This window comes from Marmota monax, unplaced genomic scaffold (genome assembly GCF_021218885.2).
Source record: "Marmota monax isolate L192 unplaced genomic scaffold, Marmota_monax_Labrador192_F-V1.1 WCK01_AAM20220418_F8-fsc00011, whole genome shotgun sequence".
Classification (NCBI taxonomy): Eukaryota; Metazoa; Chordata; class Mammalia; order Rodentia; family Sciuridae; genus Marmota; species Marmota monax.
The window spans coordinates 10,233,686-10,252,029 of record NW_026693082.1 but is presented as its reverse complement, the minus strand read 5'-3'; the positions used below and the strand labels follow the sequence as shown (position 1 = coordinate 10,252,029).

At 37.1% G+C, this 18,344-nt stretch overlaps 1 protein-coding gene across 8 annotated transcripts in view; it reads right to left on the bottom strand.

Moving 5' to 3' along the window:
* Nbea (neurobeachin) overlaps window positions 1-18,344 on the bottom strand; it is a 651,894-nt gene that overhangs the window by 68,297 nt on the left and 565,253 nt on the right. For all 8 annotated transcript variants that reach the window (XM_058582531.1, XM_058582532.1, XM_058582533.1 and 5 more), the window contains one exon: window positions 14,486-14,605. In XM_058582531.1, coding sequence (XP_058438514.1) covers window positions 14,486-14,605 — 120 coding nt within the window. The remainder of the gene's footprint in view (window positions 1-14,485; window positions 14,606-18,344) is intronic.

The following is an 18,344-nucleotide window of genomic DNA, read 5'->3' as shown; positions in this document are numbered from 1 at the left end:
CAGTGTAGTTAGATAAATCGGGTCTAATGCCGAGTGAAATCTAAAATGGAGGCCATGCTGGCAATGATTCCGGGAAACGCAGGACAACTCAAGGAATGTTAATGAAGTCCGAAAAGGCCCTAGGCCAAAGTCCACCTCAAAGAAATGTTAATGAACAGCCCCCAGCAAAAAGGTGCTGACTCAGAAGTCCTTCCTGACCAGATTACTTCTTTGGCCCACCTATGTCCCACCCCTCGGGCCTTCCAACCTACATTCCATCACCAAAACTATAAAAAGGGGAAACAACTGCACTTCCACGGATTCCACCTCTTGGGTCCCCTTCTTCCTCCGGGAGAAGTCTTTTCTGCTGTCCTTTAATAAACTTCTAATTTCTACTCTGACCTTGCCTCGGCGTGCTTCTTTGGTGTTATTCTTCAACATTGGGGAAGCAAGGACTCGTCACCGGTCAACAGCGGTAACATATTGGAGGTCCCACCGAGATTCTACACCGAGGTAAGTGCACGCACCCCATGTCTGTTTGAGGTGCATCTTTCTCTCTATTTCTTTCTGGAGGGTAAGGTGGGCACCCGATGGCTACTTAAACGCAATTAGTGCAGCCGCCACTCTTCAAGACTCGGGTGAGAGGTTTCCCGGCCTAGGCAGCTCTCAATCACCTGTTCAATACAGAGCAGGCATGTTGGGTTCTGCCAAAGCCGCTTCCAACTTTTCTGTCTGGGCCTGGAGAGCAATTGGCGTGAGTACACAGTGTCCCGAATCCCGATCTGCCTCGGATGTGTGGAGGTGGAGGAAGGAGTTTGGAACAACTGTGGAATTCCGGTCTGGGCTACACTCAGAGGATTCCTAAGGTTCCTTTCTCTTGAGCCCCCTTCCGACAGCCCTCAGGGGTATCTAGGGTGATCGGTAGATGAATGGCACTGAGGGAAAGCCCCAATCACATTTGCCTCCGTATGGGCCATGCAACACTCCCAACCTCGCATCCATTCCTCCTGGATGCTCCCCTTCCTTCGCAGGTCAGAAATGTTAGCAATTCAGGTTGTAGGACTGAGAGAAAGGCATGGGATAATTAGCAAAATCTGCCCAGGTTCCCTAAGATGCATAGGTAACTTTAACTAGTCTGTTTTACCACCCCAATGTTTAAAATGTGTTGTGTTCCTTAAGTTACTAGAGAGGCATTTTTAGAATCAACTCCTCCGGTAATGTGCTACCTTACAACCAGTAGATATCCCTTAACACTTAGGCGGCTCCTTCAGTCTACAGAGCAAAGGCAACAAAAGAGCACACGATTCTCTTTTGCAATGGGTTTTTAGTGGCCGGGAGGATAAGCAGTAATGCCCTTAAGTCTAAATCCTCCCAGGGTCTCTGGCACAGGGCAAACTGAGACCCTAGCACTTTGCTAAAGGGGACCAGAAACCCCTTGGCAAAGCAAGGTGAGAGACGGGTTTTCTGGACCGTTTAGGAAGCTCAAGCTTAGGGAGACGTCCCTAATGAGAACAGTTTTCTCTGGCGCGGCGTGGGCGCCTGAGTCCTGTTTTCTTCTCACTCAGACGGGAGCTTCTCTCTCTCCAATACGCCAGGTGCACCACTAGCCTGCGTATTGAAAAATTGGGATAAATTTGAACCTCAGACGCTCAAGAAAAAGCGCCTCATTTTCTTGGCCTGGCCTCAATACAAACTCTCTGATGGAGAAACCTGGCCACCAGAGGGAATTATCAATTTAATACAATTTTACAGTTTGATAAAATTTACAAAAAAGGAAATGGTGTGAGGTGCTGTATGTTCAGATTTTCTTTGCTCTAAGGGAAAATCCTAAATTATGCCAACAGTGTAAAGTAGACTTAGCTATGATATCTGCCATGAAGAGAAAAAATCTTGGACTCACTGAGGAAAAAGAATCAAGAGAAAAATTTGGGCCGATCAAAGTACATACCCCCTTCCCCCTTCAAGACCTAAGGCAGATAAAAACTGACTCTAGTGGAAAGTTAAGAGATATGTCAGATTGCCTGGGATTGGATCTATCCAAAGGAGCTAATCCTGTAAGTAAAAGGGAAACTGAGGTACTCCCAGCAGCTGCCAGAGCCATTTTCGCTTTGGGGAATTTCCTCATTCTTCCCTGCACTGTAAGGATTGCTCCATCTCTGTCCACTTAAAAAGAAGGGACACTGAATGCAGTAAAGTCAGTCACACTGAGACCCTTGATTTTATACCTATAGTTGCCCCTCTGTGAAAACATCTGGTCCACTCATGGGAAATCTATGGTGCCACTGATAGGAGTCATAATTAAATGGAAGTTAAAAACCTGGAGAGATTTTTCTCTTATCTGGTCTCTCTATTTTAAAGGTTATTATAGATTGTTTCTTGGGGATGATCTTGGCTAAATGTGTGTCTAAAAGATGATTTTTTTATTGTAACATCTGGTATCTAAATGAGTTTGAAGCATTGCATAATCTTGCAGTTAAAAGTTGGGGTTAGGTAATTGTTTAGTTTGTGATTCCAGATAATTCATGCCGGAGAACTTAAATACTTAGGATAGAAAATCAAATGAACTCTACTTCCAAGTTGGCAAGTAACTCCCAATCATTTAGTTTTATTTTGAACTGGGTAGCCTGAGAAGATTTCACTAGGTGTACCAGTGCATTAACTTGGGCAAGGATAGTAAATTATATGGTATCTTTCCCCTCAGTGTGTAAGATTTAGGAAAAAATGTTGGTCTGGCTTATTGAAATAACATAGCAACAGTCTTAAATTTTTAAAGCTTAATTTTGGATATACATGGTAGTGTGGTTCTCTTTTAAGATTTTTTTTCAGGTGATTTAATGTAACTTAATACTACTTTAGGAACTTCAGAACAAAGGAAGTGACTTAATGATCCTAAAGAAATTTCTTCTGATGGTAGAGATCCTATTTTCAGTTTTGTGTGAGCAAGTTTTTCTAGTGTAGGAAAATGTAAAGGTATGAAATTTTGTAAATTGTATCTTAAACTTGTATCATAATCTTCAACATCCAAACCTGAAAATTGTGACTTATGGTTAAAATGCCTTAGGCATGAGGTTTCTGCTCAGAATTCCAGTTTTCCCAGTTCCTTCCAGACCTCAGCCAGGACTTAAACTGATATGCAAATAGAAGAAGCCTGGGGCTCAACAGAGGGCAGATTTCAGGCCCAAGAAAAAAAAAAGAGTAAAAGTGTCTTTTTATGGGAACTCAAACTAGATTAAACCAAAGAGTAAATTGTATGGCATTTACTAATTACTGGCCGGTCAATTTTTTCTAGGACTTTTGCTTTTTCTTAGATTCTGTATTTTTTTTGAGCTCGTGATTTTGATCCTACAGACAAGTCAATGTTTTTCTGATAAGTTCTATTTTTGATCAACTGGAGTTTTTTTAAACATTGCAATGAGATTTCACCTGAGAAAGCTACAAGGCCTTTACTATTGTGTTGTGTTACACTTGTGTTACGTGTTGTATGTCGGTATGTCTGTGTGTATGTCCATATATCGTGCAGTGATATGACAATTGACAGATGAGGAGCGCTCATGAAAAATTTTTAAAAAATGGATCCAAATGTCTTTGATTCACGTGATTCAAATGGTTCAATTTAAATTGGGTAAACAGATGAAAGTAAAGATGTCTTTAAAATTAAGCTTATAAGTTTCTCTAGGTGTTCAAAAAAGGCCCTAATAAAATGTTAAATCTGCTTAAATTCAAAAATTTACAAGTATTGTTTCAAAATGTGAACAGGAGGAGGTTAACAGATGAAAAAGAAAAATTAGAAGGTTCTAGATATGGATTTAATAGAGGGAAAATGTGTTTCTGGATAAGAGTCTATATGATTAAGTAATTAAGAGGGTTTAAGTAAATGATATAAAAAAGGTCTGTGTAAGTTGCTTATAAGTGTAAGTTTTTGAGCAAGTAATCTTAAAGAAATTAAACAGCTGGTCAAACAAGTGCTGTTGTTTTAGAGAATGGTGCCATATTTCTTTAAAAAGCTAAACTTGGTTAATATAAAAACATCAATGTAATTGTGGTGTTAATGTGTCCATATCTTCCAGGTATACAAGTCTGTAAGGTAGAAGTTTTAAAAGAGCATTATATCAAGCTGGTGTTCTAAAGTTGTATGGTAATTTTAGGCTTAAAAGAAAAACATGTTGGAAATTTATTTATCATTTGTGTTCTATAACTGGACTTGTTATCAATAAGATATGTAAAGTTCCATGTTACTTTTTACACTGAGATACAATTTAAATGTATTTTTAAGTTAATGAGAGCCTAATCTGTGTGAAGGTTTTATTGCAAAACACAAAAGTACTTTGCTACTTTTCTACAAAAGGTTAAAAGCTTTCAGCCTTTCTTTAATTCATGTTTTAGATGTGATATTATGTTGTGTTTGCTCAAGTTCACAACAATTTATGTAGGCTTTGTAAAATGATGTTTAAAAAGCAAAGATCAGTTTCAGAACTACAGTACTTAAGATTTATGAAAAGCCCTGCCTTACTTGAGATAAGGCTCTGTCCCATCTCACTGCATGTGAAAGTGACTATGAAAGAAGTAGGCCAGATTTCAGTACAGTTAAAGTTGTGTCCAAAAGTAGTTTTTTGCCAAGATTACTAGGATCTCAAACAGGGAATTATGATGTATAACCCTGCCAGAATTCAAGGTAGCTTTTATAATAAGCTAAATATGTTTTTACCCTAGTTAGTTTTGTTTTGTAGTTTGCTTATAGATGGTTTAAGGATTGCCTGTTAATGTTTTAAGGAGGTACTGCTTTAAGAACACACAACCTGAGTCAACATAAGATAAGGAGTTATCACCTACAGGATAGAGAGATAGACATTAAAGCCCAGTGCTCTTAATATAAGGCTGTTAACTTATTTGCTGGATGTTTAAGATTAAGTTTTAAAATTAGTTAAATTAAAAGGGCCAAGAAAACCAATATTTGGCTCTTGCCCTCTGAGTCAGTCTGAATCAGGGAATAGGGGACTTCTCCAAAGAGCTTTGCAACTCTAGGCCACATAACCTCCCGATCAGGGAGATTAATGAGACCAGTGGAGGACAGAAAGCCAATCAGTGCATTTGCTGTGAAGAGGAGGGTCATCAGAAAAGGGAGACATCCCTGATGCTTCCAAGGGAAGCCACATGGTCAAGCAAGGCCTGGACCCATCCTAGCGCAATGGCACTAGCAGAACTGAGAAGCTGCTGTGAAGTTCCCCGAGGACTCCCAGGGAAGCTCAGCTGACTGTTAACAATAGATAAAAACAAAAGTCAGTTTGACTTGCTTCATCTTAAACACTTAGCAAAAACAGTCAAAGCCAAAGCACAGCTGTTCCTGGACATTTTAAATAATAATAATAGTTAAATGTAACTTCCAAAAATAAGTAAACTGGAGGCTACAAAAGAGATTCTCAGACAGGAATGCCTGATAACTATCAAAAGGAACTGCCAGAGTAGTTTTTAGTTTAAGGCCTTTATTTCTAACCTACACAGGTAGGCTTAGTGTTTGCAAGTATGGTTATCCAGCCCTAAGTAACAGAATTAAAGATTTCTCTATTAGACACAGAGGTCACACTAGTAAAAGGATTTTGCAAGATCAGATGACATTAAATTATTAAACTATATCTTAAGGAAAGGACATCTGTAACACTAAAAGTTAAATGTTGTGTTTACATTCCTGACAATTCTGGCAATGTGACAAATATTCTTAAAGATTTACATGCTCAGATAGAAGCCATGTCCTCAGCAACTTTGTCATGGAAACAATATCTTAGCTCCTGGTTCTTGGTACTTCCTGGTGGAAAACACTGTTAGTCTTTGTCCTTGCCATCATACTCATTGGCATATTCCTGTGCTATGGCATTTATTGCTGCATCGATATGGTTCCAGTACTAATGAATTCTTGTTTCTCTTATAGACCATCCATCACTCAAATGGCCCTCCAGCCTATTACTTCTCAATCAGACGTCTATCATGGACCACTCGATAGACCCGATTTTTAAAGGGGGACTCCAAACTGCTTGCCCCACATCGTCCCTTTTCAGCCTGAAGAAGCCAGAAAGATCTTCTTCGCCCCCCTTCCTTACAGCAGTAAGGAGTTCCCAACTTAGAGGGGGGAATGAAGCCAGATTTAAAGTTAGATAGTCAGTGTAGTTAGATAAATCGGGTCTAATGCCGAGTGAAATCTAAAATGGAGGCCATGCTGGCAATGATTCCGGAAACGCAGGACAACTCAAGGAATGTTAATGAAGTCCGAAAAGGCCCTAGGCCAAAGTCCACCTCAAAGAAATGTTAATGAACAGCCCCCAGCAAAAAGGTGCTGACTCAGAAGTCCTTCCTGACCAGATTACTTCTTTGGCCCACCTGTGTCCCACCCCTCGGGCCTTCCAACCTACATTCCATCACCAAAACTATAAAAAGGGGAAACAACCGCACTTCCACGGATTCCACCTCTTGGGTCCCCTTCTTCCTCTGGGAGAAGTCTTTTCTGCTGTCCTTTAATAAACTTCTAATTTCTACTCTGACCTTGCCTCGGCGTGCTTCTTTGGTGTTATTCTTCAACATTGGGGAAGCAAGGTCAACAGCGGTAACAAAAGCAAAATTCCAAGCCTTATTTTGTGAGGTTTGTATTTTGTTGAATCCTTCCCAGCTCCTGGTGCTCTATTTCCCACGTAGAAGGTGCTCATTAAATATTAAACTGCTGAAGATATTAGATGAAGTTATTTTAATATCACCAGAACTCTTCTGGGGAAAGTGTGTATGGCTGGAAGAATGCCTCAAGATATGAGAAGAGGCAATGAAGAACTTTATTAAATACAAGAAGAACAAACCTGGAAACAAAATCTCCACTTTTGGAGGGGAAACTTTTGCAGTTTGAAAAATGTTACCTTGCTTATTGTATCTGTGTTAAAAAGGTTCTAAAGTGTTAAAGAGATCAATTTAAATACAGATAAGAACTGGCCCCAGTCAGAGTCTCCCTGGATGTTCCTCTGGAGCACCCATCCCTTGCAGTTCTAAATCTCCACCAGGCACATCTTTCTCAGCCTCACTTTGTTCTCCTTGGTGATGGGCAGCTTTTAGTGCTCTTCTTTCTTCACTGTTTACATTAAAATGAAATAGGTCTTACTTCGGTCACTTCAGGAGTTTGGGAACAATTTTTCTGGCAAGTTTAAAATCAACTTTTTCCTTTTCTCTCTTCCTTCCTTCTCTTCCTTTCCTTCTCTTTCCTTTTTTCCCCTTTCCCCTTCCTCCCTTCCTTCTCTTTCCTTTGAGTGGGGGGGACAGGTGGTGCTAGGAATTGAACCCAGGGCCTCACACATGCTGAACATGCATTCTACCACTGAGTTACATCCCAAACCCTAAGAAACCAAGCTTGGGACTCCTTAAGCCTACGTTCCCCTCTCTTCTATTGTGATTTTTTGAAAAAATGTATTTGTTCTTTCTAGTTATACATGACAATAGAGTTCTATTGTGATTTTAAAAGTAGCAACTCAGGAAGGAAATGGGTGGGGGAGAGGCAAGAAAGGGAGGGAAATAGGGGGTGGCGGGTGGGAGGTGGGTGGAGGGGGTGGGGGGTGAATATGAATATGATCAAAGTATGTTATATAGCAAAATGAAACCCATTATTCTATATAATTAATATGAATTAATAAAAAATAAAGTAGCAATCCAATCATACATGACTTTACTTTGGTTTAGCTTTCTGTATGACAATTATTATTATTTTAGTATTTAGGAATGTTTACATGTTCCACAATAATAAAAATTCCAGGATGAATTGTCTATTTTGTTCACCTGTTACTTGTTGCAACTCATTTGCTAAAAAAATGGTGCCTGACTCATGATACATACTCCACAAATATTTGTGAAATTAAAAATGAAGCAAGTATTGCTATGTTTACTGTGTCTTGAGTTTTAGGCATAAAATACTGATAAAAATATTGAAGGCCCTGTTTTTCACATTGCATTTTTAAAACAGGAGAATCTTGGGCTGTCAATTAGTTGAAGAGGCTGGATACGCAGCAGTTTGGGGATGGTTCCTTCTTCTACCTTCTGATGCTACTTTATGTGTGTCAGAATCAAAGAGATGTGACTTTAAGTGCAGACTTCCTGCTACCTTGGACAAGTTTCTTAATCTTAAAAGTCAGTGTCTTTTTCAAAATGGTGATGATGCAATGGAATTTTATTCAACCATAAAGAAGAATGAGACTTGTGCTTTCTGCTAAGGAAATTTCCAGGAAGAATGGTAAAAGTGACTAGTGGTTTCTGTTAATGGTGTATGGATATGGTATTGAAAGACAGGATGTGATAAGAAAGAAACTATGAAGTTTTGAAGCAATAATATTAGGAAATACAAGGGCTTAGGACAATCTCTTCAGATGGCAAAAGATGCTCAAAATAAGATACAGGTTGGGGACAAGAATCAATTGAAGATGTTGCAAATAAAATAAAACCATAGGGTGAAGCTTAAGAACAGGTGTGCCCTGTGCCTACTAGAAGAAAAAGTAAGCCAATTCTCCATAATGTCGGTTTAGGAACCGAATTCCTCAACAAGACTCCTTAAACACAAGAAGTAAAATCAAGAATAAATAAATGGGAAATACTTCACTGGAGGTAAGGCATTTGAGCAGATTATGGCTAAGATGAAGAACAGGGGAAGAAGAAAAGATAGAATGAATCAGACATAACTTTCCTATGTTCATATATGAATGCACAACCAATGTAATTCCACATCATGTACAACCACAAAAATGGGAATTTACACTCTATGCATATGATATGCCAAAATACATTCTACTGTTATATATGACTAAAAAGAACAAATAAAAACAATAAAAAAAGGAATATGGTGTAGCTGAAAATCCCCCTTATAAAATCTCAGCAAAATTTAGGGTAGTGTTTTACCGACTTACATAGCTAAAAGATTCTAAGAATTATAAGAGTATTATAAATAATATTCAAATTTATAGCCTGAAACAGAGAGTATCCTGTCTCAAAACGATTTGCATGATTTTTTTTCTAGTAGAGAATTATAATTTAGTATGCATGAAGGGCACCTACTTTTCTAATTTCTGGACCAACTTAGGTAAAAGAGGCCTTGGCTTACCTTTCTATGTCAAGAAGCAAGTGAGAAAGCTACTCAGTTACAAGTAAGAACTACTCATTTTGAAAGAGGGAATGATTTAGAGGGCAAAGCTTAAGGACCCAGAGGTAACTAAGAGTCATGGAGAGCAGTGACTGGGGAACCATGCCCAGATAGCAGTACCAAGCCCTAATCCAGTACAGTCTCTGCCTCTGAAGCTGACCCCATGTGCCTAGCTGTATTTCAGAATTGCTACAAATCAGCAGGTGCCTTCCACAATCTCCCCTCTTTGAATAGCTTGTCTACTGAGATTCCCCTGTTGCTGTCTTAGGACTGTATGCTGAGTGTACTTGTTCTTTTTTGGTTTCCAGGTCTCCAAATTAGGAATGGTTGTGTCTTATCCACATCCGGACCTGGCATAGATCATAACATACTAGATTCTGATACAACACTGGAATGAAACTTGTGGGGAAAAAGTTGAATATATTTTACATGGAGGAAGGATGCAAATTGTGACAGGATAGAAGACCACAACAGACTGTTTCCAAAGATGGCCACAAGAATCCCTCTAGCTTCCATGTCTTTTTGAAATGTGACTTTGCTGATTATTGTTTCATCAGGAAGTGGAGTCCCCTTCTCTTCCTCCTCAATCCGTCTTGTCCTATGACTTGCTTTGACCAAAAGAATGCTGTGGAGGAAATACTGTGTGACTTCTATGCAGACATTAATTGGTCTTGCAGCTCTCTCTCTTATCATATTGGTAGCTAGCTACCAGGGCAAAGTATGGTTTTAGTTATACGTGACAATAGCATTCTATTGTGATTTTAAAAGATCTTGCTAGAAATCCCATGGAAAGACAAATAGCACTAGTCAGCCCTACACTGTTCTAGCCAGCTTGCTAAGGTGCCAGACAAGTAAATGGAATCATTTTGAATTTTCCAGTTCTAGATCGGATGCCTGGCTAACCCAACAGAGACCAGACAAGCTGTATCTGCTGAGTCCTGATCCAACTGCAGAACTGTGAGGATATAAATTATTATTATTATTATTTTTAAGATACTATGTTTTGTTTTTAAGATACTATGTTAGTTATTCAATAATAAATGACTAGACTATTACTTGACCAGTCACTTACTCAAAAATAGTCAAAATGGCTGGATATGATTATACTGTCATGCTGAGAATGAAAACAGCTTGCCATCCAGTGGACAAAGCACTGGAAATAACTGAGAAGACAAAATGCTGGTCTGGCTTCCTTATCACCTGCCTACTTGTGGGCTCAGATAAGTCACTTGAGCTCTGGGAACCTCCTTTAAAGAACAGGGACTGCATTTGAGGACTGTATCAAATCGTTGTACCAACAAAAAAGCATGTTTGAAAAATGTTAAGTATTATTCAAAAGGAATGAGGGCCACTATTATAACTTGTGAGTGTGCTCCTATCACAGGCACATTAGACACTGGCTTGCCTACTGAAGACAACTGCTGTTCTGCTTACTCTCTTCCCATTGAGACATTGCCGTTAATCAGCTTCTCCTAAGGAAAAGGGTCCAAGTAGTTTAAAATTTTCTAAATGAAAAACTGCAGAAAGACGCAGAGTATTATTACAGAAATGGCAAAATGAATATTGTAACAGGCATTTTGTGTCTGCAAATGTGATTTCTAGTTTATTTTAACAGCTATACTAAAACCCTACGGTACAGTTAATAGTATTATATGCGTTCTGTCAAAAAATAAGAAAATATCCTCAAATACAATTTCTAATTTATAAGCTTATGACAAGTTCAAGCTGCTGAGAAATTGACTTGAAAGTATGCCTTAGAATGATAGAAGACCACTATTAACACTATCATAATTGTATACCTATTGCATCAAATCTGACATTTCAGCTTAATATATTTCGCTGAGAGAGCATACCATTTTATGGCTTCCTAGTGAAATCAAATCCAACCCAGACGTTTTCACTTTTCTAATATAATTCACTGCAAGGTTTTAAAGCTGCCATCTCTTTTCTTCCCCCCTTTTCAAAAGATTGATGTCTGGGTATTCGTTAATTCCATGAGAGCTCATAATGGGTCACTGAGTCAGTGGTGAGCACCTCCATTAACTGCATTAATTTACACTATGTCACCTTAATGACGTTTTGTCACAGCTACCTTTTCTGACATCTACATAGCTAATCAAAAAGTAATATAACAACTTTTGAAGGCATTAAGGGAAATTAGTATAAGAACTTTTGTAAGGTACATGTCATTGCCAGAACTACCATCTAGAGGAAAGAAATAGAAAAAATAAAAATAACATAAAAACTAACTGGCTTCACTCAACTCTGGAGACCTCTCTCCTGAGGGGTCACTTCAGCAGCACTCTTTCTTCCCCAGCTTGTGTTCATTAGCACAGGAAGAGACTGACATTAATAGAGAGAGACAGAATAAAACCATCTACTGCATTCTGGTTCTCTCCCACAGGATTGTCTAAGTTAGTAGATATTGCAGAGATATTTACTTTTCTTCTCTGGAAATGAAAATATATTTCCTTAAAAATATATGAAATGCTATATTATAGCTTTGGGATAGGAAATAAAAAGCTTAGGTTTTAACACACAGTAAAATGATTCATGTTTTTTGAGACATTCTTCTCTAGTAAATTAGTAATTATCTTAGAATGAAATAATACTATATACTTTAAATCAATATGTATAATCACAAATTTAGGAAAATTTCAACATATCACTAGATATTCCAAGAAAATTTGTCTCTAATATTGCTGTCATAGAGACCCAGATTCTGATGCTAAAAAGGAAAATGGAAAGATGGATATATGTGGCTGGACATACACACACACAAACTCACTCAGCTGAAACATAAAACTGAAAGACTGAAAAACCATACTTGCAGTGCAACTTTCTGCAATTTCAAAGATCCCTTTCAAATAATCAAGAATAAGATGAGCAAAAGATACATGTCATTTTACAAATCAATAATATGCAAAAAGTGCTGAACATCACTAAAAGAAATGCAAACCAATACAATGATAACTCCAGTTTTCACTTCCTATATTAGTTACAGTTTATTGCAATAGTGATGACCGGGGAATGCTGCTATAGCAATAATACAACATAATTCTTTGGGGATGATGGTTTGGCAACATATTAACAAATTAAAAATGTATATGTACATAGCCTTTGAGCCAAAGGTTGTATTAATAGGAATTAACCTTTGCATACGCACACAAGGTTCACTGAGATGTCGGTGTGCACGGATGTTCACAGCAGTCTTGAGCATAACAATAACAATCACAGAGAAAGACAAACACTCCATCAACAGAAGACTGCATAAATATTATATATGTATGTAGTGTGCAGCCTTTAAAAGGACAGGGGTAGGTCTACACAGAAAGATATACACTATGAAAGGTTCTGGGTGGTGGCATGAGAGAACTGAAAATGAGAGCAATCTGTGTAATGTCAAGCTGGGGAAATGAGCTCCTTATGAACCAATTAAGTCTCAGGGGGGAAACACAGTACATGCATGTTCACTGCAGCTGGTTAGCATGAAAAACAAAAAGCTCCCAAGTTAGTGATAAACACCTTGATCTTTGTTCTTGATGACGTGACCTCAGGAGCTCAGGTAGCACAATCAGTAATGGAAGGTGAACATTTCTGAAATGGTTCTAAACAGGAAAACTTCCTGGAGAATTTAGAGGAATAAGCCTGGTATGGAAATGGGTCACCAGAGACTGAAATGTAACTTTATGAGATATCTGGTGATCTAAAGAATTAATAAAGTCCTCAGGTTAGGAAGGAAAGCTAAAACTGATTTACATATAAAAATTAGGATGTCTCCAGTATTTATGAGGGCAGGTGAGCATGAATCTTTAAGTTGAAAAGCCAATTTTCTTTCTTGTAATGATGTCAAGTTATAGTGAGGAGGCACTTTCACTTGAAATAGTTTGATATAATAAAGATACAGTTCTGATTTAAATATAAACAATCTCAAATGTGATAAGCCTTCAATTATAGACAGGAATATTTAATTCACAAATTACTGTTGAGTGCTTTTTATAAACATTATATTAATTTGAGATTCTATGGATCAATGAGGGTCTATTGTCTCCCATTTTGTTTCTCATATGCGAAGTATTATTAAATAAGAAACAAATTCCTTCCTTGATTTAATTGGTAGTAAATCAATCTAAAATGATGGTTTATGAATATTTTAGAGTTTTAAGTCCTCAGAAAAGTTACAAGACTATTAAAAGAAAATTATGAATCTTAAGAACTTAATAAGGGTGCAGGTTAAATTCTCTAAGCATGAGTATGTTGTATGTATAAATTAATATTCACTTAGGTAAAAGTTTGATAGCAACAACAACAACAACAACAAAAACACAGGGATGGGCTATACTCTGCTTGGCTCCCACCTCCTTTGTTTTCTGCTTTGGAAAAAGAAATGAACAAAAGTTGTGTTCATTCAGTTTTCTTTCTAGTAATTGTCTTTATAAATATTTTAGAATAGAAAAGCACACATATGTAAATTTGACTTGACCTTACTGCTTTTTGTTGGATCAGAACCCTAAATGATACTACGACATTTTTATGCTGAGTGACAGTTATGGGAAAAAACTTGCCTTGAAGAAAAAGGGCTTAAAATAAGAAACACATTTACCCAGGCAAGAACTTGATCATGTAATCTTATTATCAGGGGGAAAAAGCAAAAAGAAAAAAAAAAAGAGAGAGAGAGAGAAAGAGAACAAATGCATTTTATTGTTTTGAATACAATCTTTTTCTTTTCCTTAAAGCAAGAGCCCCCATAAATGAAAAATAAATTTTTGTATTTAACAACAGTTAAATACATAGAGTAACTGTAAAATTGCTCTCTGGCTGTTCCTGGATATTGTCTATGTGTTGGTTTAATCTAATGTTATTGTTGCATAGTATCCCTAGGCACAGTCAAGTAAAAGCTAAGGCTGTACAGAAAAGCCTACATTTTAAATGGGGCTTGTCATTAATGCTTTATTAATTGCCCCAGGCTACACCAACCCAAAGCTGGGCAAGCTATACCAATATGACACATTAAGGTCAAATCCAATTCCTGCTGTGTTTTATGGAATGGGCCAAATATTGAGTGAACAGCAGGAAAGGCAATTTATGGGCTTTTCTTTCCATCCCCTGATTATTTCATCTAAATTAGATGGGGATTTTTTGAATAACAAAACACCTTACCTGATTAATATAAAAGAATCCTGAATTATTTTTATGATGCTCAAAATTATTTCTTTTAAGGTTAGATGTAGCTTGTAATTTTAATATGATGGAACAAAGCTGCAATATAAAATGTCTTATACATCATTTAATAAGAAAGTCAAAATTTCAACAAATTTTGAAATTCCACTAATATCAACAAATAAAAGTGCCTACCTTTACATCAGAAGTATCTCTCTGACTAGTTCTCCAAGACCTAGCAATTGATGAGAAAGTTCGATCTGGATGGTCAAATTTCCCGTCATTTGCATTGAGGAAGAAGGTTGTGAAAGGTTCCTAGGCAAAAAACACAATCAGTAAATGAACCATTCGAAACACAGATGTGCTCATGGGTTTATAACATATGAGTATTTCTGAGACCGTCTTGATGCAGAAGCAGTGAAGAGCTTGTATCAAGGCCTACAACAAGGTGGGAGGGGATGTGGGTCTGGGTCTGACTGTGTCACCACCCGTACCTGTTGCTCCGCAACCCTGGCAGGTCTTTGGCTACTTGGGTCTCTATCTTCTTATCTATAAAAGGATGGGAGTCTAGTGCTGTATGATCTTATGGTAAATTATTTTGCATCACATTCATAACTCAGATTTTCTTTCTAATAATTAGGGCCATGCATACTAACATTGCAATAAAAAATGTCACTCGGATGTCCTCTGCAATGTGGAATTAGGTAGGGAATTGTCCACCTTAGAATGCCTGGGAAAAGCTACTCAAGCACTAGTTCCATAGTCTGGTGACCTTTTAAAAATGCAAACCCCTGCTTAATATCCTTCCACAGCTCTTAGGAGGTCTGAGAAGAAAGTTTAAACTACTTCATTTGTCTTACAAAAGCCTAAATGATCTACAACCTGTTTAACTCTTTTATCTTACTATTCCCACCTATGTTCAAAGGTTTTGCCACTTTGTCCTTTGAGTGTGACATTCCATCCACCATTTATCCCTTATCCCTTTTCCTCACTATCCTTATCTAAGTTCTTTTATCCTTTAAGTCTCATCCAAGATGCCATGTTCCCCCCAAAAGACTCCTGGATTGACCAAAGCTCTCCTGCATGCTCACAGCAGCCTATAGAAGCTCAAACAATGCCGAGCATTTACCATGCTGCATTATAATTGACTGTTAGGTTGTGTACATTCCCCATTATGGGTAGGTGCCATATCAATCTTATTTGCCATTTTATCTCTAACACTTAGCCCAACTTCTGGTACACTGAAGTTGCTCAATACTTAATCTGTTGAATAAAGCAGTGAAGTAAAGGAAGTACAAATAAGACTGAATGAACTCTAGTCCTTCTTTTATTCTGAGGTGATTACCTTAGGTTAACATAGTATCTGTCATCCAGGACATCTTCCCCTAGCAGGAAATTTAGGAATAACATTATCACAATGTCCTAGCAAATTTAATTTTAAAAGGCTGGTTCTATAGTTTTTATGTTGGGAGAGAGACATTGTTTTTGATGTCATTTGGTTTGCTTCCAAGTTTAAAAGGATTAAATAACATTCATTCTTACTAAGAATTCCTTAGTTACTGATAAGTATAGCAAAGATAAATAGCATTTCCCTTTCCATGCCTTAATTTTTCTCTGAAAGTCAAGGATAAATGATATGTCACTCCAGGTTAAATAATGAATGCTAAGAAATCTATATGACATTTTCCAAAACATTTAAGCCTTTTTTCTTATTATATAATCTGTGCTCATTCTTAAGTATAATAAACATTTTTTTTTTTTTTTGCCTTTTTAAGCTCCCTTGCTTGTAACTATCCTTAAGACTGGCTCAGGGGCAACGGCTACAAATATTATTCTTTTCAGTATCCTCCTGAAATTTAATGTGGCTGGACCTCATCAATTTCATGCTTGTTATACACTGCTAATATTTTATGTTCATTGTTGAATGATAAAAAAAGTGTGATGAAAGTGATAAGACCAAGAAGGATATGATGATTTACCAGTAAAGAAGGCATTATTAATTCACCTGAAAACCAGATACACAATCAGAAGTTCATATTGTTGTTTATGATCTTAAGTGATATGGTAAACAAATAGCTGTCATCACAATTAGGTTAGGAATATAAATTTTTATGAGATGTCTTTCACTAATAAATTTGCTTTGTAAACTTAATTTACTACTACAAGTCAGGTATCGAATTTAGTATATAGAATCACTAAATTAAATTAATTAGAATTGAAATATCAAATGTCTAAAAAGAAGCAGTAATAAATTGAATGAAATATAATAGATCTGGAGTTTTGGTTTAACTATCTATCCATCTTAGGAAAGTTACTCTACCTTACATCATTGTATCAAATAACTGTCTCCATTTCTTCATCTATGTAAACTGGGACTGACAATACCTTACCTTGGGGGTGATTATGAGAATTAGATGAGATTAAATAAAATAAATGTATCTTACCTGACAAAGCATTATACAATGACTACCAGCTTTATGCATCATGCCAAGTATTAATTATTGGACTCCTCACCAGGATGCCAGTTCACTGCTGTCCCTGACTGAACTCCTACTTAATTGCTTAAGTCTTATTCATCTGTATCCCAGCACCAAGCATGGCTCACTGTTAAGTGTTTTAAAAAAATGTTTGTGGAATATACCTAAACATATGAAGTGACTCTTGAGAGACAAGAATATGGGTAAGATATAGTTTTTCTTTTCAGTTCTTCAGCACTAGTAGAAGTTTGACCCAAAGGTCATATCTTCAAACTCACATCTTCATTATTCTAGGATGTGAGACATTTACTTTTTTTTCTCTGTAGGTAGTAAACACAGATTAATTTAGATGGACTAGACTTGCCTCTCTGCATTTAACCTATTAAACAGATGTGAGTGAAGACTCATTTATACTGCAAAGTCTTACTTTTTATCAGCCACTAAAAACTGATCTCTACCCCAATCAAAATCATAAAAATCCTTTATAATTTTCAACCCTATTTTAAAGGAATGTTAAGAGTAGCACTGAAGGGCACAGTGAAAAAAATCTAAAATTGAAGAATTACTTTTTATTTCTGGTAACAAAGCTTATTAATCTGATGGTATACCAAAGCAAAGAATATTGAAGAATTCCAAATTTTACTGACTTAAGCAACTTTTAAAAAGATCTGATTAACAACTGCTTAAGGGCCATTCACTACAATCTGACATATATTCTCATTATTCCTGAAAGCCTCCAGCGGCTACAGTGGTAGAGTACTAATAGAAATTGATAACCTATTTGTTTATAAGTGAGTATTGATCTACCAAGCTCTGATTACTGTGGAGATCGCTTTTTTTCTATGTTTTTCTCTATTACCTTCAAGGCACAGTGCAAAGCCTTTCTTTTTCATTTGATTCAGGCCACACCAATGCAGGATCAAGTGCAATAGGAAGCTTAAAGATCTTTTATATTTTTTCACTTATCACATGTTAATCAAACCATTTTATATAGGGACATCATTATGTGAGATATGTGGACTTTCTATTAGAAAAGCTTGGGAGATACGATGTATGAATGAATAAATCTAAACAGCAATTTTGAAAATTAATAAAAATTTGGCACCCACTAGGCTTTAAAAACTCTGGGTCAGGTCCTACAATATAAATGGCAAGTGGCAGATTGTCTTCTCCTGATTACATCCACCCCAAGCTCATGTCATATCTTCCAGTTCTTTTTCAGTGATGGAAAACTAAGCTCAGTTAGCCTGTACTAGGAAACATCTGTCCCACTATATGCCATCACAAGCTTCAGCCCCCTCCAAGTACACTAAGAACCTTATCGTCCTTTTAATGATTACAGACAATTAATTCCATCCTGGATAATCCAACTCCTACCTAACTGCTTTATTCTTCTGTTTTATTTGATTTTTGCTTAATCATCTCAAAAGAATCTTTTAAATGTCCTTTTCTCCTTGTAGTTTTCTTCTTTTCCTTCTCTTCATTTGATTTAAAAAACAAAACTGGGACTGGGGTTGTGGCTCAGCGGTAGAGCGCTCACCCAGCATGTGTGAGGTGCTAGGTTCGATCCTCAGCAC